Source organism: Brassica napus, chromosome A10 (genome assembly GCF_020379485.1).
Source record: "Brassica napus cultivar Da-Ae chromosome A10, Da-Ae, whole genome shotgun sequence".
NCBI classification, from domain to species: domain Eukaryota; kingdom Viridiplantae; phylum Streptophyta; class Magnoliopsida; order Brassicales; family Brassicaceae; genus Brassica; species Brassica napus.
In genome coordinates, this window is record NC_063443.1 from 15,841,835 (window position 1) to 15,865,603 (window position 23,769).

Here is a 23,769-nt window from a genome sequence, read left to right on the forward strand (position 1 = left end):
CTTTCTAAAATTAGTGTATAAAATTCATTTTACTCTCGTATCCATCAATTTTCCTAACTTTTCTCATCTTGGAAAACATTTAAATTCATTCACTATCACATGCCTCGTTCTTACATCCTAAAGCTTTTGCAGTGATTCTCCCTATAGTAAAAAGAACAAAAATCCAAAAACATAATAATAGTACTACTGCCTTAGCTTTTGGAATATCCTCTTATTAATCCCAATAAAAACAAAAATAAAATGGCACGCCAGTTTATCGTATTTGCTCTATTGGCTTTCATTGTTGCCACCGCTTTTGCCGCCGATGCTCCCTCAGCTTCCCCTAAGAAGTCTCCGTCTCCGACCACCGCACCAGCAACCAAGACTCCTACTGCCCCAACGAAGGCTCCTACCGCCACACCAAAATCTTCATCCGCTAATGCGCCTAAGTCATCTTCAGCCGCTTCTCCCAAAACATCTTCCCCCGCTGCAGGAGGACCCGCCGCCGAGGATGACTCCTCTGCCTCTGGTCCCAGTGACAGCTCCGATGCACCTACCGTGTCCTCTCCGCCAGCTCCCACACCCGACAGCACATCCACTGCTGATGGACCAAGCGATGGACCCAGTGCAGAGTCACCAACCAGCGGTGCCGTGTCCACCGTCAAGCTCTCTGTTGCTGGCATTACAGCCGCCATCACCTTGTTCTTCTTTTCTTTCTAAGTTAAATTAGTCCATATTTTGCTTAGAAAGATTGTCGTCTAATCTTTCAACATGAGACGTGAACTTATTATATATATATACACATACGTTTATAAGTTGAGATTAATTGGAGTTACTCTAAACTCAAAAGTCGATATGAATTTTTGTTAGAAACAATGTTTCATATTTTGTTTAATATAATAAAGTTTTGTGGAAACGCATATTCTTCTGGAAAATAAAATGGAAGAAAATGTGTGGGTCAATAGAGAGAGAACCAACCCTAATTGCGCTTTTTGCATGTATGTTTGGCTCTGATTGGTTCCCTTTCTCTTTGTCAGCTTTATTGATTCATCTTCAGCTTTTTCTTTATGGCAACGTCAGGGTCTCTGTAACTCCAAAATTTGTTTAAGTTTTACCCCTTGCTTGAAATACTAGTCAAATCCAGCAATTATTAACCAGGATTTTAAGAGAGTAATATCCCAAAATAGCAAAATAATATTTTTTTTAACTATAGCATCGTTTTATAGAAAGTTTTTCCGAAAAATATCTGTATCTTTAAAAATTTCATTCATATTTCTCAAAATCCTATTTTTCCTATATATTTTTAATTTAAAAAAAACATTTATACACACGATTGTTATATCTTATATCTGGTTTTTTCTCTATAGGTGAAAGCAATATGTATTTTATTATGCCCTTTTTTTAAAAAAAGATGTATTTTATTATCACCAAATAGTGGAATTTATATGCGACACCCCAAAAGTATCTTCTAAGCCTATCACGTTCAGATAGCATTTAACCAACATTATTATATTTACTAGAATCCACATTTTGTAAATTTGTAACTCCACGCACACGGCCACACCCTTATGCATTAGAAAGTGCATAAAGTAGGGTTTACTTATTAAATATTGAACCCATCAAATCTAATGGCGTTGAATAGGTCTGGACATTTTTACCTCGACCCAAAATACCTACCTAAACCCGAACCGAAAAAACCAAAATCGGATCCAAACTGTTATACAAAAATATACGAACGAAACTTATGAACTAAGTATTTGGGAGTTTTGTTATAACCTGAACCGAACCGAAATCCAAACTAGAATCCGAAAATATCTAAAATTAGTTAAATATTTAATATTTCTATATATGTTAAGGTGATTTAGATATTTTAGAGTATTCAAAATATTTTGTAGTTTATTTTATTTGTTACTTTGAATACTTTTAGTTAATTTAGATAGTTTAATTATTTTTAATCAGATTTGTGAATAATTTATATATTTTGAATTTTTTTTATCAGTTTTTGAAGTTTAAAAAAATATATTTTTGAAGTTTAAAAAATATATTTTTGAACAATTTCAAACATTGGTTACAATCCGATCCGAACCGAACTTGGAAGGAACCAAACCAAATCCCACCTGATAATTAATAAAATTCGAACATGACTTATGAGCATAACACCGAAAATTCGAAAAACCCGAATCGAACCAAAACTGATGGAACTCCCGAATGTCCAGGCCTAGCGTTAAACGAACTATATAACTTGATTAACGACGTTAAACAAGTTGTATGACCTTACATAATTGCAGCCTAAGAAAATGTAAAAAGACAAGATAATGCATAGAATTAATTTATATAGTTTTTATCAAAAAAAAAACTAATTTATATAGTTCACGTGAATGTTATCACGAACGAAAAATCTATTTTCTTCTACGGAAGGTGTCACCAAACTGACAGTAAATGATCAGGATACTACTGTACTATATATCACTTCGTTTGTCATTGCTGTCGGTGGTAGAAAAAGTTGAAATGTATTACATATATTGGCTCGAAAAATCACATGTGGATTAGTTTCCGAAAGGAAAACTCATGTTTAACATGTTTGATTATTGGTTAACTCATGTTTATATCTATTAATATAAATGTTGGAGCTCCTAATGTAATAAAGAACCCAAACCTTTTAATGAATCCGTGTATCTAAATATCAAAAAGTAAAAACAAAGTGCTTTTTATGAAAAGTTGAAAATAAAAATCTCATAATTAATCAAAAGTCTTATACACAAATGTATAATCTATCCAACCTTTACTATCTTCAGACACATCCAAACAGAATCCAAGATTACAATACAATCATCGAATGACTGTTTGACACGTGTCAAAAGTACCATCACTGTCAGCTTTCCTTTTCCCTCCACCTACATACTTTCTCGAGTGAGAGAGAAAAAGGAGAACAGAGAAAGAGTTAATCAAGAGTGAGAAAGAAACAAAGTTGAAGAGAGAGAGAGAGAGATCGGAGATGTGTAGTTTAACCAGTCCGGCCGGCGAAGTTAATCAGAGCAAGAGAAGATCGAAGAGGATCAAGAAGAGGAAACAGATGGAATCAACTTCCATGGACAAGTCTCCTTCGAATCTCGAAACGTCTCGTAGGCAGATCAGGAGGAAAACGAAAAGACCCAAGTTTCTGAGTCTCAAGCTCGAACTCGGCACCTCTCACGAGATCGAAGAGAGTCGTGGAACCACAAAGAGCAAGAAGAAGAAGAAGAAGAAACAAAAACAGAGCAAGACTAAAGGAGTTGATACGACAGCGTTTAAGGAGAAGAAGAGAGCGGAGACTGTGGGAGGAGAGAAAGAAGAAGAGCATTACGACAACGTTGCAGCTTACCTCTTCAGCTCCGCCACCGACAGCTCAATGTCCTCGATCCAAGATCTCCTCCCTTCCTCCGCCGTCCACGTGGATCGCGGCGGAGGAAGGAATCTGCCTCCGTACGACCGTCAAGAGCACGGCGGGTCGTCTTCTTCTTCGCTGTTAAAGACGGCGATGAGGAAAGGAGCGAGCAAGGAAGAGGAGACGACGGAGGAGCGGTGGGTGAGTTATTCGGAGGTTGTGGAGGAGGTGATGAGCCGGAGCGGAACTCCACGGTGTTGCGTCGGAGATGGAAAAGATGGACGGCGTTCGCTGGCTCTGAAGCTTGATTATGAGCAGATCATGGAGGCTTGGTCGGATAAAGGTACTCTTTATGTCGACGGAGAACCGCCGCAGACGGTTCCGGACTTGCATGGTTCAGCTGATGTACGTAAATATCTATCTCTACTTTTTGTCATTTTATATATTTTAATCAATGTTTAAAGTACCTAATTAAGTATTTAAGTTGACATATATTAATATATATAACCGGTGAAAATTTTAATGAGGTCACGAGTGTTCTGTCTTGAAATTGAAACTGTAATGATGCCTGACTAAATTATTAGCTTTGACTATACATAAATAAGAACTTTTTAATTGATAAGAAATCATTTGTGAAATCATGAAAGCCTATGGAGGTTATCAAATCATACGCTATAGTACTATTGGCAAATGTACGAAGAAAACTATTTAACATTTTGTTTTGAACTTATAATCCCTATTAATAAAGCTGGGTTAACAAGATTTGATACTAAGCAAGTGTGATTTGATGGTGATTTAGGTGTTTAATGGCGGCGGAGACTCGGGGAGTTTATGGACGGTGCCTGAGATGGAGACGACGGAGAGATTATGGAGAGGGCATAGAGAAGCGAGCTTGCTCCGGTATAAGGAGAAACGACAAAACCGTCTTTTCTCTAAGCGGATTCGATACGAAGTTCGTAAACTCAACGCTGAGAAACGTCCTCGTGTTAAGGTAACGTTCTATTGTTATCTTTTGTATGCTACTGGATGTTGATTTGGGTTATGAACATTAAAGACGATGGCTACAGTGTTAGGAAACATTAACTGATTGAACTCATCGAGAACTAGCAGTGTTTGATTTTGATGCATGGAACTGCTGCTGGTTCTAATTAGTCATTGGTTTTGGTTTATCTCTTTTCAGGGCCGGTTTGTGAAGAGAGACGATTAGTAAAACCCACTAAGAACTGGTGGTTTAGACTTGTGGTTTGTGGACATACTAGTCTATTGAAATAACCAAGAGGCGGAACCGGAGTAGACCGAGACATGAAAGGTGTTGGTCTGTATAGGGGTCTCGACCAGCTCGGTTATGCAAAACTTTCGGTTTGTTTGCAGCTCTATTATTGGAAAATTTAACTAATTTGTACCAAATCATCTGAACAAATAATAATAACGAAAGTGGATATCAACCACGCATCATATTTCTTGTTTTATTTCTTCAGCATGTAAGAAAACTAATTGAAAGTATGGAATTCTCTGAAAACTTTGACAAATATATTACATGTAAACATATTAGTTTTAAAAATTCGAGGAGATGACATACAGAATTTATATATGCATATGACAATCCTATCAAGTTATTATTCTTGGCTGATTTTATGTTTACCGAGAAGTTAACAAACAACAATTTGCCAAATTTGTTTAGTTGTTTATACGATTATAGTGGGACAAGAAGTGGATATGTTGTTAAGATAAATAAGCCTTTTCTCTTTGAAGGCATGACCTTCTAACAAAAACACTTTATCTTTTTTTTTCTGTAACACCAACCATGTGTGGATATTCACCATTGAACAATAGCCGTTGTTGTTTTGGCTCTAAACCCGTAAGCAATGATAGTACCATTTTTAGTTCACCCGTAAATCCGCAAGTATAAATTAGTTTTGACATCACAAATTTTTGTATGATTTTAGACCTTTACACAAAACATAAATTTGACATGATCTTCCCCAATTGATATCCGACTATGCTGAGAAAAGTAGGGTGAAGACCACACTAGAAGCAGAAATTCAGGCTCTCATCATCGTGATGTTAGATTAACAAGCAAAAGTTCATGCTCTCATCATCGTGATGTTATGTTAAATTAACATGATTAAGTTGTATATCTTTAACATAAAATCAAACAATACATGTATGTGATCAACATCAGGTATTTGATTATTAATGGCCAAGGTGGTATGAAATAGCAACATGTTGAAATAGCTAGAAAAAGGTACTTGATATACGCTGAACCCACTTCTCATTTAACAAAAATGATCCACCAATATATGGTCACTCATCATAATCATACATAAAATATATAATATGTAACATTTTTTTATGAAAGCAATAATGTGTCTTTGTGAATCATTTTAAACATTTATTATTTATATAACTATGTGCATAGGCAGACATGTTTACTAGACTTTTAGTAAAGAACATATAACATTTGTTTGTACCCAATTTAAAGTATGGTGTTCAATGTAATTGTGTTCTGCAACACTTCAAATTATATAATTTTAGTTGACAAAATTTGTTAATGGAAAACTATAAAAAGATTCTTCACAAATATTAGATAAATACTTAATATCAATTTCGTTTTAACAATTAACATTTTTTTGGGAAACACCATCAACAAAAAGAAAGTTGAGAAAACAGTACACCATATTTTTTTGTAATCTCAATTACAACTATATAATATAGGGCATCTATAACTAGCAATAACATACCCAAAATAATTGTGTCGAACTCTCTAATAACAACCATCACTCCAATGGAGAGCATGCCGACAACTATGTTGCGGGATGCTACATTGTAGCTCTGGTAGTGGAACATGTATTGGCTTTGAATATCCACTAATCCACACAACAATCGCTAGAGTAACGATCGAGTCTAAAGGTAGTGACCAATACCCGGTTTACTCTAGTCCAAGTGTTCACGGCACGATTGGTCGTCCACATTCCGAATGCTATGCATCCGGTCAAGACTGCATACATGTCGAGACCGGACAGCACAACAACAGGGAAGGGTGTCCCCAATGTCCGGAACGTCGGGGAAACCACAATAGCCGCCACACCGAAACATGCCATGGCTGAACAAACGAGCGGTGAAGTAGGTGCATCGCCTGTCTTCCTAGGTGTTCATGGCACGATCGGTCGACCAAGTTCAAATGTGATACATCCAGTCATAACCGGATACATGCATAGACCACAAATCACAAAACTAACACTAATTGGCCGAAATCACTGTCACAAACTAGTATAAGTATGATTACATTTTTAAGTAGCAAAAGAAATAATCATACCCAACGAATAATACTTGAGCAAATATATTTGATACTAATTGCGATAAGGATCTGAATCTGGATGGTTTACCAAGTAGCTTTGCCAAAAATCTTGATTTGTAATGCACAAAATATTACTAAATTGGTGAAAAAATTGTGCCATTTAAACAAAGTTTTTTTTCTTTGTAACACAAACAAAGTTAAACTTAAATGGCACAATTTTTTCACCAATTTAGTAATATTTTGTGCATTACAAATCAAGATTAAACTTATAGTTCCTAAAAAGGATCCATAACACTATAGTTGAACTCATACATTTTACCTTTGTAACATGATTTACAAAATTATCTCCAAACTGTTATGACTGAAGGTAGCCATTTCAAACTTGATTTTGGATACTAAATTTACTTTTGTGGTTAAACATTTAATCATAAATAAAATTACTAGCTTAAGATTTTTTCATGATTTCTAAAATACAGCTAACTGTAAATCTATAAAGCTAATAAAATTGATATTATCAAAAATTATGATGAATTGGAATTTATTAGAGCCATGATGACAAGATGGATTTTGCGATGAGATGAATTAACTTTCTCATGTGTTGTTTTACTTCAGTTTCTTACCGACATATTCTGAATGGTGAACCAATAAGAAAGAATAACTCGATAAGCCTAGTTATATTTGAAGACTCAAAACGAAGGGCTTAAGCTCTCTTCTAAGTCGTACGATCAGGTTGTTAGATCTGCAGAGAGTTATGGAGCCACCATCGATCTTAATCTGTTGGGCCCTCATCCACCAGACCAAGAGGAGAGAGCGTAAAAATATGTACAAGATAATGGTAGATGATAGAAACATATTTTGTGGTTTAGTGTAATCAACATTATAGAAGACGGAAGATGCATGCTGTAACACTCTTAGCACTGTACGATAGTGAGTTCTTCTTTTTTTTTGATAAGTATTTGAATTTTCATTAACTTGTTAATGACACAAGGAGATTACAGGTTTTTTGAAGAACTCAAATCCTATAAATCTAATAGGCTAATTAAAGCACAAATGCTAAAGAGAGCCACAAAAAAGGTAAAACGACTCTGTAGAACAACAAATCATTTTAGATGTACGGTTATTACAAATAGCCACGGAAACACTCTAACTGGCTCAGAGTGTTTGATCCTCCTTTGTTCCCGCTTGTTTTCATTTTAATCAAAAGCACTTACTTAACCATCCACTAACACTTATCTCCCATCACTCTCTCCCACTATCTCTCTTCTCGTAACCAACCCGACTCTTTGTCTTATAAAAATCCTAATTTATTAACCCTAGAACCAGATTCACTCCATTGTTGTTTACTCTCGGGATAAGAAAGTTAAAAAAAAAAGAGATGTTTCTTTGGCTAGTAATTGTCTTAATGGTTTCTGGTTCAGTCTCTTCAAATGAATACAAACTCCATTGGGTTATTCCTCCTGCAAATGTTTCAACAAGTCTTAACGATTGGGCTTCCAGTCAACGGTTCCAAGTTGGAGACACCATTCGTAAGCATATCCTAAACTTTTTAAAAGTTTCAATCTCTTTACACATCAAATTTGTTTTTTTTTTCCTTGTTTGGTGTTATGGGGTCAAAAGGATTCAAGTACAAGAAAGATTCGGTGATGCAAGTGACAAAGGAGGGTTATATGCAATGCAATTCGTCGCACCCAAGATTCTACTCGAATACGGGCAAGACCCGGTTCATGTTTGATCACTCAGTTCCTTACTATTTCATAAGTGGAACGTCTGGTCACTGTGAAAAAGGTCAGAAAATGATCGTCGAGGTCATGACTCACGACCGTACCACCACATCCGTAGCTCCTACGCCTGCAATTGCCGTTTGGTTGTGTTTCTTCAGCTTCACGTTATCTCTTGTAGCTTAGTGTCAGTGTTAGATTTAGGTTCAAATTAGCTTGTTTATGTTTGCTGCTTCTATGGTAATTTCGTATTCTTTTAAAAAAAAAATTAGAGCTCATATATTTGCTAGTTGTATAGTTTTATATAAACTTTTATTTGTGAGTCTAGTCTCTCTTTTCTTAATATACCTAGTGGAGATTGTTTGACATTAAGAAAACACATAGATTTGTTTTTCATTCCATACCACTGTTTTCATAATTACCATTTAAATAAACAAATAACACTTAAAATTTCTTTTAAAATATACACTTAAATGTGACATAGCTTCCAATTTTTTTTAATGTTTTAGACCATCTCTAATGGTTTATTCTTCTTTTTTTAGAGTAACTTTATAATAGAGTTGGATGTTGCTCCAATGGTACTAGAGTGATGAATAAAAAATAAAAAAATTAGTAAAAAGTAATTTTACACTACTATAGAGTAGAAAATAGAGTACCATTGGAGTATTTTTACTCTAAACTCTATTTTAGAAGAGAAAAATAGAGTGGGGTTTGAGATACCTTTACTATTATTACAAAAAAATTATTCGTTTACACACGGAGTTTAATTAATTAATCGCACTCAGTTTTAAAGAAAACTATAATAACATAATCATAGTAATTAATTCAATAATTGCAAAATTCCAAACACTTGACGGAAGCAACATTGTCGTCATTGTCTTTTATCCCAACAACTATGATCACCATGATCTAAAAGTGTAAACAGATATTTTATTCTTGATTATTTTGGTCCGAAATCAAATATTCTTAAGAAAATATTATTAGTTATCGAAATTTTAGCAGATGTGATTAGAGATGGCAAACGAGCCCACCCGCAACCAAATGGCCCGCCCCGCCACGGGCTCAAGTTCAGTCGGGTCACAGCGGGCTGGCCCGCCGCGGGATGCGGTATCGAGAAGCAATGTCCAATCCCGCCCCGCCTAGTGCACAGGTCTTTGCGGGTAGGCCCGCGGGTCACCATCCAGAAGTTGAACGTCTCATTTGATGCTTAACTATAGCTTTTGAGTCAATGCTTCTCGATACAGTCATACAGATCAACAAAAGAAGTATATGAACCTCTATCATACGTTTCATCTCTACGTATCTTACATAACATTACTCTTGTGTTCAATACAAACATATTGAACCTTATCGGGAAAACATTATTCTTGTGTTGAATGGCATGTAGTATCAACAAGAAACTAAAACAGAAATAATCTTTGATGCGTATGCACTGATGTGTATGCATAAGAATGACATTAAGTAACAACACCAAATCTAAGTAATCATATCCAAGTAATGTAAATGAACACCCAAACAAAATTCAAACAATGTAACGTGGCCTCGGTAAAAACCTTATCGAGAAAACCCATTGGGACAAAACCCGACAAGGGAAAAAGAGCGCCACAAAATCCATAATGCGAATAAAAAAAAAACACCAGATCAAAATAAAAATCAAGTTTCTTCTTCTTCAACTTCAACTATCTCTTCTTCACCATCCATTTCATCTTCTGTAGATATTAAAAATCGAAGTTAATTAAATTTAAAGAACATGACACCCTAAAATATATAACAAAGTGAATAATTTACCATGTTCATAAGCTTCGAATCCTTTTAGCCAATTCCTACTACATATCAGAGCCTGCACATTTTTGGGAAGTAGACGGCTCCTGTATTTGTTCAGAACTCTCGAACCGATGCTAAAGGAGGATTCTGAAGCCACTGTTGTGATCGGAATGCTAAGCAGATCACAAGCCATTGCTGGCAAATCACCAAACCTGTGAGTATTATCTTTCCACCAGTCGAGAATATCCAAACTTTCAAAGCTATCCATATCTAGTGCAGGTTCATCCAAATAAGCTTGGAGAGCTGTCTTTCCACTCGCAGCAACACTACTTTTGCGAAACGCAAAAAAATCCTGTAGTGTTTAAAAAAAAATTTAAAAACAATTTGATGGAATATCAAAACTTTCAAAGCTATCTATATCTACCGCAGGTTCATAAGTAATTTAAAAAAAAAAAAACGAAACAGGAGACTTACACCATAGTTCTCAAATGTTCCTTTCGGTCCTCCATGAACATTTTGTTGATCCATCTCACGAGGCTCTGCAGAAGGTGATGTTGACTTTGATTTTTTGTCGTATGATTGAAACAAAGTTTCCAGCTTCAGACGCAAGTTCTTCATTTTCGCATCACGTGTACTCATGTCAAGTCTCCCTAAACAATACTCTACAACTGGAAGCTTCAAGCGTGGATCAAAGACAGCTGTCATTGCAAAAAGATCACTGACTTCTTCCCAGTACTTATCGAACTTCTCTTTCATCGGTATCACCATCTCTCGGATAATCTCATCATCGCTTTCCTCATTTATCTGCAGCCAATTATGGATCTTCCATACCTGATAGAAATACAAGTTCGATGTTGGGTATTTCGAACCTGACATCAAACTAGTAATCTTAGCAAAAGGCTCCAAGAAAACACATATTTTCGCAGCTCTGCTCCATTCTGTAGCTGTAGGCAAAAACTTATAGTTTCTCCTATCATATATCTCCAACTTAACAAACGCTTCACGGTACGGAAGGGCTCTTTCAAGCATATAGAATGTCGAGTTCCATCTTGTCTGCACATCCATTATCAAACCAGCATTCTCCTTTATACCAGCAGCATCCACTCATTTTGCAAACGTCATCTCACGCGTTTCTGACGCTGTTACATACTTAACACTCTCTCTAACTTTGTGCAAAGAGTCTTTAATAACCTTCAAACCATCTTGCACAATGAGGTTGAGTATGTGAGCTGCACATCTGACGTGAAAAAACTCACCTCCACACAACAAATCATTGCTCAAAAGCACCTGAGTTTTCACTATATCTTGCATCGAAACATTACTTGTAGCATTGTCTAATGTGAGAGAGAACATTTTTTTCTCTAGTCCCCACTCTTCCACAGATTCAAGAAGCTTTAAAGCAACATTCATACCTGTGTGAGGCGGTGGGAGAGCACAAAAAGTCAGTATTTTACTGTTTAGCCTCCAATTTCGGTCAATGTAATGTGCTGTCAGACACATATAACCCTCCCGTTTCAGTGATGACCACAAATCAGAAGTGAAGCTTACTCTTCCTGGAAGACTAGCCAATTCCCTCTTCAATGTCTCTCTCTCGTTTTCATAAAACCGATAGACCTCTGCTTTAGCTGTGTTACGACAAAAGAATTTGACGTCAGGATTCAAGTGCTTCCAAGTTTCTCTGACTTGCTCATACTCAACATATGAGTAAGGTAGGTCATGCTGGATTATAGTCTTGGTTACCAGCTGCTTGAACACAACATGATCATACTTGCCACTTACTAATTTGGCTTCAGCATCAAGTTTTTTTGTTCGGAGATTCCTTGGAAAGAGTTTGCATCTGTCACGATGCCTTCTCAAACCACTTGTTCCATGCCCGTGGGAAGTCCATGCATAGTCATTCTTACAATAATTGCATTTAGCTTTCTGCTCACCATTGGAATTTCGAATCTTAGTAAAATGGGGCCATACATCAGACCACTGCCTACCCTCCTTCTCGCTCTCCATCTCGTTCTCCATCTCGTCCTCTTCAAATTCACCTTCAGAATCAAGCTGCTCCTCTTGAATCTTCTTCTTATTCTTGCCATTACCTTGTGTCGGCCTGGAGCTTTTTCTCCCCCCACGGATGGTAAAGTGAATAGATTTGGTTTTGGTTTTCCTTTTACTCGCCTTAGGAGACGAAGACGATCCAATGCCACCGTCTAGAGTAGACTGCAACATTGGTTTCTTTGATTTCAAGGCTCGCACGGTTCCGCAGGTGGCTTGTTTGCGCAGAGTAGTAGCTTGTATTGGTGGAGGAGTGATTTCAACATCACTATCATCTTCATCATCATCAGCTTGAATAAGCCTTCTCTTCTTTCTTTGCTTCTTTTTTGCTCCATCAGATGAACCATCATCAGCCTCATCAGCTGCCAAAATAACTCCAAGGACTCGCTGGCTCTCAAAATCCATTGTATTCAACGGTGTGAAATTTGGATCGAAACTTGAACCATCATCTGTCATCTCTTTCTCTCTTCTTCGTTAGAGACTTAGAGATAGAGTTTAGGTTTCTGCGTCGTTTTTTTTTTTTGCTTAGGTCGTGAGTTTAGGTAATATTGTTTAGGGTTCTGTTTCTATTTTTTTGCAATTTTAAAAATTATAGCAACTATTCTCTTATTTCTCATTGGTCAGAGACTCAACCATTATAAGAAATTTTTATTATCTAAACTATCAGACGTAAAGATCAAGTCTCATACTCAAGTCCTATCAAACTATCAAACTAAACAATCAAGAGCAAGCAACCATATCATATGTAAGAGACGATCAAGAACAAGCAACCATCCACGCATAGACGATCAAGTACTAGTAAGTAGTAACCTATTACCTAAATTCTATCAGCTATAAGAACAGAAGAACACAACAACACAAGAAACAAAAAGATCTATGTACTAGTAACCTATTACCTAAATTCTATCAGCTATAAGAACACAAGAACACAACAACACAAGAAACAAAGAGATCTATGTACTAGTAACCAAGTATCTAAATTCTATCAGCTCTTATCATAAGAACTGGAGACGACATAAAAAAAAAATAGAACAGAGACTAACCTGAGGTCCTTTGCCTTATAGATCGGAATGCAAGTGTGAAGTGTCCTTTGCATTCTCATATCGTTCTCCTCCTTGATCATAATACAATCCCCCACTCACCACATGTCATTATAAAGAAAAAGTTTTAGAAAATAGATGACTAAAATCACTTGAGTTTATATGATAAGGACATTAAGAAACAACAGGCCGAACATACTTCTGATTTCAATATCAAGACCGAACAGAGCGAAAACAGAGTATAAAAACAAACATCAATATTCTTTGTTCACGCAGACATCGCAAAAGATGAGAACAAACAACAATATTCTTGTTCACGCAAACATCGCAAAAGAAGCTCCATATATTCTCGATAAGAAGCTGTTTGATAAGAGATAACAATGAGACAGGACAACTTACACGATTGGTCATTGTGTAGCCGGTTGATTAGAGACAAAACAGACCCAATATCTTGTTCTTCTTTCACTAAAGATCATGTAATCCACAATAAAGAATTAGGGAATGAATTTTTATCTGTCCTTACAAATTAAATCACGGTAATGAGCAAAAGAACATGTAATCGAAAACTTTATCCTTACCTGAATGCATTGATGTTCATCAGCAACATCAAAAGGCCCTTAGTTCTTGAATCGTGGCTCAAAAGAAAAGAATTAAGCTGAAACAGCGAAGAGATGAGAGATGGATCAAACGAGAAGATGAAGAACATGCATAGAGAAGTGGAGCTTAGTGACGGATCAAAGAAGAGGAGAAGCCATTTCTCTCACGGTGAGAGCTAGAAGAGATCGGCTTTCCAATCGCCATCTCTCTCACCGATCGAGCTGGAGGAGATCGTCTTTGGCGGAGCCCCGCGCGTCCCGCGGTACACATCGAGCCAATCCCGCGTCTGGCCCAAAACCGCACAAGCCTTACCCGCAAGGCCCGCTTAAAATTCGGGCCTGTGTCTTAGAACCCAATCCCGACCCGAAGCAAGTTCACACGGGCCTGGCCCGCGGACAGGTTCTTCTTTTGCCATCTCTAGATGTGATTACTTAATTCATTTATACAAAACAAAATTAAATCATTTGCCTGCTTCGAATGAAGTAGGTACAATTGTTTTTTTTTTTTTGAAAAGTAGGTAGGTATAATTTATTTTGGAACTCATTGTTAATTCTCAAACGGGCCAATTGTTTCATTAGTTTTTTTCTTCTTTCTTTTAAAAGGATTAAAGTCATTTTCACAAGTTTTGTTTAGTATATGTTTCTTCTATATGCTTTCCCCGTAAATGTTTCTTTTAATAGATGAAAGGCCGCATTGACCTAATTCACCAAACTATAAACGCATTTATATATACATATATAAATTAATGTAAGCATACTAAGCAACACTTATTGTGCCCGCACATGTGGGAGGTGGGATTGGTTTTGTTATATATATGTTTCCTGTTTTTATTGGAAGTGTTGCAAGAATTTAGTAGAATTGTATGGAACTTGATATATAACTAGGAACAACTTTGTGACAAAAAAAAAAAACTAGGAACAACTATTTGAAAATTACTACGATAATGGTGATAGTTACTTACGGTCTTACCGATAAAACTAAAAAGTACATTATAGCTACTAATTAATACGAGAAATATATCGTCACTATGACACTATATATATGCATACATGATACATATTGTATGAGAAAATTATAATACATTATTGCACGCCATGCATACTCCGATCCAATCTTACATACATGAAATGAAGATACTAATTACTTATGACAATTATTTTATAGATATGCTACAATGTAATATCACATTTTGTCATAAAGGAAAAGCGTATCATCAAGATTGGTGAAGAGGTCCCAAGGCACCAAAGGGTCCGTCATATCCAAGTCCCATTGCTCTAAAGAGATTGAATCTCCTGCAAGATATGATGAAGATTCACTTCTTGAAATATTACTATATAAAGAAGAGAACGAAGAAGACGAGATAGATATCTCGTTGTCTTGCATTGCGAATAGAGATCCGATGTCTACTTCTTCTGCATATAAAGTTTTGCAGTTTTCTGCCTGAATTTCTTCATCATTATTGGATACTATTAACGGTTTCGTTGTTTCTATTATAACATCATCTTTTGGTTGCTCCTTGGTTTCTTCTTTTTCTTTGATGGTAGAAGACATGTTTGGATTTGTTATCTGCTTAGATTCGGTTCGGCTGGTGATACTATGTATTGGTTCATGCGCAGCCTGATTTAAACCAAGATGTTTCATCTTCTTTTTGATCTTCGTATTCCAATGGTTCTTTATCTCGTTATCCGTTCGACCAGGGAAATGTGAGGCAATTTTAGACCACCTACAACGTCCAAACACTCATAAAACATGTAAGAAGAATAACTATAGCATTTCTACAGCATATAAAGAAATCCTATCAATGTCACTTTGTAGTACAAGTCTCATAGACTAAACAGAAAGTAGCGTACCACGTGAAGGATAAATGGACAAACTTATACAAAATGTATAAATCCTCATATATATTATTCATTTTCCCACAACCAATTCTTCACTCAAAAATAACACAATCCCATGCACAACTATATACGTTGAACTTAGGTTTTAGATAACATTTTCATAATTGATATAAAAAAAAGATAACATTTTCATATTTTAACCCAAAAAGAAAAAAATTATCCTGCGGTACCTATTGCCAAGTTGAGAGTGAAGTTCCATAATCCTATCTTCTTCAGCATCAGTGAAACCACCTCTCTTGAGATCAGGTCTCAAATAATTAATCCATCTCAATCTACAGCTCTTCCCACATCTCAACAAACCTTCATGCACATGTAAAGACTAATTAAACCCCCAAAGAGAACATAAAATGCAATATGATAATAAAATCATAATTATGCATGCAGATATCTATATATGTGTTTGGATAAAGAAAGAAGACCTGCAAGTTTGGGGACGACTCTCCAGCAATGGATGCCATTGTTAAGAATGAAGTTCATGAGTCTATGATCTTCTTCTATAGTCCATGGACCTCTTTTCAATCCAATTTTTTCGCAGCAAGGTTTTCTCCCCATTTATTCAAAGCAAACTCTACGTAGTGGCATTAATCAATATATAGCATACATATCGATATGATGCTGATTTAAAGCAAAGAGAGAGCTTGATGAGTTAGCCAAAAGTATAAAGAAGAGAGCTTTCAATCAAGTAATGGGCATTACCTATAAATAATAAGAGGTGAGTTGGGAAGGGCAAATATTCTCTCTTTTGACAGGTCACTTACAGGCTAAAAGACAAATAAATCCAAGTTTAAAGCATAACGCTAATAAGAGAGGCAGTAAATAATGATTGCCGAGATGATTAAACAAAGAGTTAGTGAGTTTGTTTTAGAATAATATGTGCTTGTCGACAAACTTCTTTTTTAGCTTGTGATTCATTAACTATCTAAGTTTGAGCTGAAGCACTTGCATAAATAAATTTCATTTTTACAAATCCAAAAAATATATTATTTTGGAAGTCGATTGAGATTTCATGAGATAAAAACACAAACATTTCTAAACAAGTTTCCATTATGCAATTTGCAAGTATTATATGTTTGCTTTATTGTGAAGTTCTTATTGTTGAGTTTATGATCATAAATAGTATACGATTTCTTTAAATGGCAAATAAAGGAATTAACTAACTATTAGTATTTTGTTAAAACAATTGGTTAATAGATAAACGATTTGAAATTTGTTTGGATCCATCGGTCCCCTTCTTCAAAGCGTTGTGCTTGTTCTGTCATCAAAGCATCTTTTATTTTTGCAATATTCTATTTATAAAATATGTTGTATATAATTATTTGTTATGAACCTTTGAGGACTCCACTTTTTACGTCATAGTATGTTATTTTGCTTTTCATGATTAGGCAACTTGCTTAATAAAGAAAGTCAATTTTATACTCACTTGCCATAATCTGTGATATTAATTTAATTATTTTAAATTAAAATTGAATAATCGTATAACTCATTTAGTCTAATTTATTAATTTAATTATTTTAATTTTAATTATTTTAAATGTTAAGTATATTATTTAAGTTGTTTCGCATTTAATAGATAGATTTAAATTTACTTTAAATGTACAAAACAATAAATTTAATAAACTGTTACCGAGAAATACTACTCAAAAACTAGTAGTTAGTATAGTTAATCATTTACATACATAAGATGAATCCATTGTTTGTTAGAAGTTTAAACCAGTTAACAAAATATAAAATGTACAAGTGAGCCTGTATTATTAGATTGCAATACTGCTATGAATAATTGTTTTTAACATAATAAAAAAAAATTGAAGCAAACTCCATATTAAAGGGAAACATATAGAAAATCAGACATTTTTACTATTCAAAATTTTTGATTGAAAATATAATCTTAATTCAACACAAAATAAAAAAATAAAAATGCTTTGGATTAAAGTTAGAGTTCGGGAAAAAAAAACAAGGCATAGACAAGTTTTTTTACTTGCCTTCAGTGCCCCTGGTGTGGGCTGATATCTTGCTATGGCTCCCTAATGCCCATTCGGATTCTATGGTTAAATTGGCAATTCTTCAAGTGTGGCAGGCCGCTATCTATGAGCTCTGGAAGGAGAGGAATAGACGGTTACATGACGGTTTGACGTTGCCGCCTGTTCGTATAATGATATATGTCATTTTCATTGACATGTATAGCAATCTGAAAAAAAATTAGGATATATGTATAGTCTATTATAATCTTTACGTTCCAACCCAAATATTATATATAAAAAAATCACCTCAAGTATCCAAATTGTATTAGTTTTTTTCATTGAATTATTATTCTGTTATGTGGACATTCAATTTGCATTATACTACTAAAAACTAGGTCATCGGGGGAAATTATATATATATGAGTATATGATGTCAAAATAAGTTAAAATTTTATTTATCATCGACGTATATATAATGGAGGTTTCTGTTTCGTAAATCTTACATTACTGTTTGTGTCAGTATGTGCTTTTCTACGACCTTAGTCGACAAAATAACTACATTGAATATTCGAATTATATCGTTTGCGTGGTTCATCATAATCTTAGCGAAAATAAACTTGCAGCTAACAGTAACAATTATTCCTTTGTTTTGGTTCACAGATTCTGAACTGAACTAAACTTTAGACTAATGTAGAGTATTAAATACATGAGGGACCATTGGCAAAAAGATTTATACTAGAGGCCACGAAGACAACTTTAATACGAGTATACGAGAGACCAAAGTCAAACGACGTATCCATTATAGGCCCATTAGAATCTAATCTTACGTTTCTAGCCCATTAGGTCCAACCTAATCCCGTATCTCCAGTATATTAACTTGGATTTTATGTTAAAATCTATTCTATTAAAACAGCACTGTGACCCATTGATAAAAATAGAGTCCAACAATTATTTCAATAATACATATTTTTTATATGATAACTGCAATGCCCTTTTAATTTTTGAAAGTAACCACCACGTGATATTTTTTTTTCCAAAGTAACCACCACTCCGTAATAGTTTGAGCATAACGTTTACATAAATATTTTGTAACCTCCGTTGTGATTCCAAAGTTCTCGGATCCACTTCTCTAATATACATATTATAGTTAACGGTACATAATATCTGTGTGTAGAAGAAATAAATGCATAATATTTGGTCGACAAATATATATTTAATAATTAATGCTAAGTAATCTTATTCTTCAGTGACCGACCCAAACAATATGATTGACAACGAGTTTCTTATCATCTAATATCTTTACCTATGTAAAAAAATAAGAATAGATTAAAACACAAGCAAAATACAAAATTACAAATTATATCAAATAAATTTGATTTGTTTCTGTTGAAAAATATTAGTTTGTTCCGAAAATAAAAATATTAAAACTGCTTTTTACTTTTTTACAGTTTTACACAAGCCTAATAATAATGGTATATATAATTTAGAGAAATTTCCTAGAATAACATTTTTCAAGTTTTTGTCACAAAAATAGTTCTCAATAAAGAAAATGATTAAAATAAGTTTTATTAAAAGATAAAAAATATATTTTTACCATATGGTTAACTAATCTAGACTTAGGGTTTAAAGTTAAAGGGTGGGGTTTTGAGAATAGGGTTTCAAATTAAAAAAATAAAAAAAAAATTAAAACTTTTGAAATAAAAAAGGTTATTTTGGTCATTTTTTAGAACTATTTTTATGACAAAAACTTAAAAATAGCTATTTGAGAGAATTGCCCTATAATTTATATTAGTTGACAAAAAATTTAATCTTATATATTAAAATATTTGAAGCGAATTTTTATATATTACTCTATTCAGTTCCAGCCATGTATGATTCAAATCTGTTTAATTACATCGATATAAAAGCATTTAATGAAAAAAACTTTATCAACAAAGTATATAAAAGCATTTCAACTTAAAGTCTGTAATCATATTTAACATATGTTTTATAGCAACAATACAACTGAACACCAATTTTTCCAAAAATCATTATCATAGTAAATTAACATAACTTACATCTCAGCCTAAGAAATTGTGATTTATTAAACAAGACATTAATTTATTTAAATTTTAAATGTTTTACATATACATTAAGTTTATCAATTAACAAAGTACATGATATTAAAATAGGGTTTAACGGATTTAGGTGGACTTTTAATAAAAATAAATATTCATATAAACTAATTTAGTTTAACGGGTTTTAAATAGCTTATTCGATTAAAAAATATTTATTAAATGTGATTTTACTTAAAGTTAGTTAAGACCATATTGACATATTTACATATATCTGTATATATTTAATAGATTATATTAAAATTTTATTTTTACACATTTTTCAAAAATTTGTTCGGTCTTCGGTGCGGCTTGGATTTGATATTGGTTTTCAGATATAACATTTTAAGAATTGTTCGAGTACATAGGCTATGTTCAATAGAATATAAGACTTGATTTTCAAATCGATTCTGAGTCAAATTTTTTGAATACGAATATTCTTGACTAATTATGTTAGGTAACTAATAAGAAAATATAATATGTTGCAATTTTTAAGAATAAAGTTTAAAAACAATTTATGAAATGCATATGACACGAGTGTATAGTTATGCAACTTGACATATATAATATAGTTATCAAAAATATATTAAATAAAATTCATATTACACAAATATAAAATTTAAATTTCTCAAAAAAAAAATAAAACAAAAAAATATACCCGCTGTACTGAAGGGCGGGTCAAAATCTAGTGATTTTATTAAAATCAAAGAAACGAAGTAACGAAACTAAACCACAACTAAAACTATATTTCATATCAAATCAAGAGCCAGAAAACAGACCGGATCGATCCGTAATGAAACCGGTACAATTTGGTTTGATCAAGACACGTTCCTCGTGGTGACGAGGAAGTAATTAGCTGTTCCAGTACATACAGTATAAAATCACAAATGGGTGTCCACTAAAAAATTCAAACACATCACCATGTTCACATCTCTGTCCTTTTCTATTTTAAAAAAAATTAATGACTAAGCGGAACAACATGTAATGATAACGACTAATGATTGTTTCTACACCAAGGCACATTCTTATGCGTAGACTTTTAAATTTACTAACATTTTATAAACAACCCGATCTCTCTATATATTCAAGAACCCGTTTATTGATAGATATCACAGAGAAAAGCAAAAGAAAGAAACTGAATAAGAAGAAGGAGAGGAATCAATATGGCAGCAAGAAGTTCTTTGATCCGCTTTGCCTTCGTCTGCATTGTCTTGGCCGTCTTGGTCATGACTGCTGAGTCGCACAACGGAGTCAACCATGGTCCGGCTAAGTCTCCATCGTCCCATGATCCCAAGGCTCATGCTCCGGCACCAAGTGCTGCCACTTTCTCCGCCTATCCTCAGCTCATCGCCACCGCATTGGTCGGTGCCTTGTCCTTCGTCTTCTAAGCCCTGTTTCTGTTCATCATTCTATTGCTCTCTCTCGGAATTTTTTTCTTTTTAACTTTTTCTTTTTTTTTTCATGTCTTCCTCGTTTCTTGTATCTTGAAAGACTGTGATCTTCTGTTGCTATCATAGTAATAAATACTGTCTAAAAACATTTCTCCTTTTTTTGCTTTTGTACCATATTTTCCTCCTTTGAACCAATCATCTAAGGCACTATAAAACTCATATGAAAATATATGAATGTAATAAATAAAATTCCAAAAAAAATATATATATATATATATGTATATACAGATGAGTTTTCCTAAGCAAAATAATGAAATGACAGCCTTAAGTTACAATAATGGGCATGACTGAACAAAACAAAGGGTGCATTCAGACATTGGTTCTGTAAGAAATGTGTATATCTTCTATTTAGCTACTAGATCAACCACAAGCTTCTTATATACACTCATGGATATAATCTCCAAGCATCGCGAAATAAACATACACATCATATATAGAAACAGTCTGCCCGAATAGTAACTTTTAAAAAAGAAAGAAAAACTAAAAAAATGTATATATTAATATAAAGAGATCCACTAATTGTGACAGCCCGCCCCGTGAGAACTACCTGCTCCGTGAGCTCTAGGTTGGCTCTGCAGGACATCGACCCCAACCTCTCATTTATGAACCCTCACTGATTTTATAATTAGGTTGTTGATGCGCTTGGTGTTATTTGAATCCAAAACTTCGCCCTTTAACAACTCTCCCATGGACAAGATGTCACCAATTGACTTGATATGGAGTCAGTGAGAGCTCATAAGTAAGGGGTTTGGATCGATGCCATGCAGAGCCAGCCTGGGACCTATGGAACGGATAGTTCCCACAAAGTCAATTGATCTGCAGCTCAATTGGTGATAATTCGTCTTATAGAAGTGTTGTTAACATGTGAGGTCTTGGGCTCGAGTAATACCAAACGCACCAATAACTTATCGGTTGATGCGGAGGCGTTATCTCTTACGGTGAAGGATTAGGATCGATACTCTGCAGGACTGTGAGCCTGGATCCGCATGATGGATTGTCACACTAATATTGTAGTACTTTGAAACCAAAACTATATAAGTACAATTCAACTGCATCAGATTTGCAAAATGAATAAACATGCAGACAACTAAAAAAACACATTAGAACGACAATAACTAATGACAACGAAGTTAAAGACCATCTCAATAATGTGTGTTTAAATTCTTTTTCTTAATGCCAGTCTCAAGCTCTCAATAGTTACAAGACTCATTCTTCTACGTTGACTTTGCATCTCTCCACTAACCATTTTTATACAATCTTTTACTCGTTTGCACCATCATTTATATATTAGCTGAGAAGACAGGTAGAGAAAATACTCATCCAAGAATTGTAAGGCCATATTCGATTAGTTTACGAAATTTCCTTGTTCTATACTCTTATTCTTGATTTATCAAAAAAAAAGTATATTATTCTTGATATATACGTGCCACAGCAAACGAAGATGTCTCAAACAATCGAAAGATAAAAGGTATCAGTCTAGCCTTTACGATACAATAATGGGCCTAGTAAAGCCCAATAAGTACTTGATTTTGTAAATTACTTTTCTTGGAGCCCAACAGAAACGCGTTTCGATTCGACGTTTTGCCTTATCCGTAGCTCTCATCTTCTTCGTCGCCTCTGAAGAAGGATACAGAAGAAAAAATGGCGCAGATGGTTGCGATGCCCCTAGCGCACTCGCTCTCACTCATTTGCAGCTGGACTAAATCGAATCCTCTCTCTCGCAACACTCTTGCTCTCCCACCTTCGAACGCTCCCAGTGTAATAATTTCTCAAAGTCTCACTCTTTCTCTCTCGTGCGTACGATTGTTGTAATTAAAGTTCTCAACTTTGGTCCCTTTGTGTTGAATTTACAGAAGCAGAGTCTAAGCATCCGATGTGCTCGTGTTGGAGGTGTGGAGATTCCGAGTAACAAGAGGATCGAATACTCTCTTCAGTACATTCACGGCATTGGCCGAACTAGGGCTCGTCAGATCCTCGTTGATCTCCAGATGGAGAACAAAATCACCAAAGACATGGCTGAGGAAGAGCTCATCGTGCTTCGTGATGAAGTCTCCAAGTATATGATCGAGGGTGATCTGGTACTCTCTCTTTGCCTTTTTCTATCTTCATAGTAACGGTTTTGTTGCACAATGGCTTGTCTCTTATCATATCTGTTGTGCAGAGGAGATTCAATGCGCTTGCTATCAAGAGATTGAAGGAGATTCAGTGTTACCGTGGGGTAAGGCACATCCAAGGGCTGCCGTGTCGTGGACAGAGGACCAAGAACAACTGCAGAACTCTTAAGGGCAAGAAGATCGCCATTGCTGGCAAGAAGAAAGTTTCCAAGTAACCAAACACATCTGGTCTTGATGTCAATCTTGTTCTTCTGTAATACTTTTTTTTACATTGTCTAGTTTCTCTGTTTAAAATGTGGTTTTGTGTATTCCCTGAGACTCTTTCCAGATTATCTTCGGCTTTATCATGTAGTTGTTCAACTTAATACCGTTCCAACAGATGTATTCTAGTGTTTCTAATGTCAAAAGATGATAAGCTCTAAGATGTTGCTGTCTCACAAGCTAAGAACAAAC

The 23,769-nt window shown here is 34.8% G+C and overlaps 5 protein-coding genes across 5 annotated transcripts; 4 read left to right on the plus strand and 1 right to left on the minus strand.

Annotated features, from left to right (window-relative positions):
• Nucleotides 1–101: 101 nt before the first annotated feature.
• LOC111201471 (classical arabinogalactan protein 6-like) lies at nt 102–818 on the plus strand. The gene has a single exon (XM_022693532.2). The coding sequence runs from the start codon at nt 241–243 to the stop codon at nt 697–699; it is 459 nt and encodes a 152-aa protein (XP_022549253.1). The 5' UTR covers nt 102–240; the 3' UTR covers nt 700–818.
• Nucleotides 819–2,886: 2,068 nt separating this feature from the next.
• LOC106418445 lies at nt 2,887–4,872 on the plus strand. The gene is made up of 3 exons (XM_013859160.3): nt 2,887–3,748; nt 4,143–4,334; nt 4,524–4,872. The coding sequence occupies exons 1-3, from the start codon at nt 2,975–2,977 to the stop codon at nt 4,548–4,550; spliced, it is 993 nt and encodes a 330-aa protein (XP_013714614.2). The 5' UTR covers nt 2,887–2,974; the 3' UTR covers nt 4,551–4,872.
• Nucleotides 4,873–7,051: 2,179 nt separating this feature from the next.
• Nucleotides 7,052–9,113, plus strand: LOC106370525 (early nodulin-like protein 1). The gene is made up of 2 exons (XM_013810528.3): nt 7,052–8,167; nt 8,259–9,113. Exons 1-2 carry the CDS (start codon nt 8,017–8,019, stop codon nt 8,543–8,545), a joined length of 438 nt encoding a protein of 145 aa, XP_013665982.2. The 5' UTR covers nt 7,052–8,016; the 3' UTR covers nt 8,546–9,113.
• Nucleotides 9,114–14,228: 5,115 nt separating this feature from the next.
• Nucleotides 14,229–17,272, minus strand: LOC111201327 (myb-related protein 315-like). The gene is made up of 3 exons (XM_022693035.2): nt 16,121–17,272; nt 15,872–16,001; nt 14,229–15,526 (listed from the first exon to the last, which is right to left on the minus strand). The coding sequence occupies exons 1-3, from the start codon at nt 16,251–16,253 to the stop codon at nt 14,986–14,988; spliced, it is 804 nt and encodes a 267-aa protein (XP_022548756.1). The 5' UTR covers nt 16,254–17,272; the 3' UTR covers nt 14,229–14,985.
• A 5,445-nt stretch (nt 17,273–22,717) lies between these two features.
• Nucleotides 22,718–23,738, plus strand: LOC111201472 (30S ribosomal protein S13, chloroplastic-like). The gene is made up of 3 exons (XM_022693533.2): nt 22,718–22,960; nt 23,056–23,280; nt 23,364–23,738. The coding sequence occupies exons 1-3, from the start codon at nt 22,844–22,846 to the stop codon at nt 23,529–23,531; spliced, it is 510 nt and encodes a 169-aa protein (XP_022549254.1). The 5' UTR covers nt 22,718–22,843; the 3' UTR covers nt 23,532–23,738.
• The last annotated feature ends 31 nt before the right edge of the window (nt 23,739–23,769 follow it).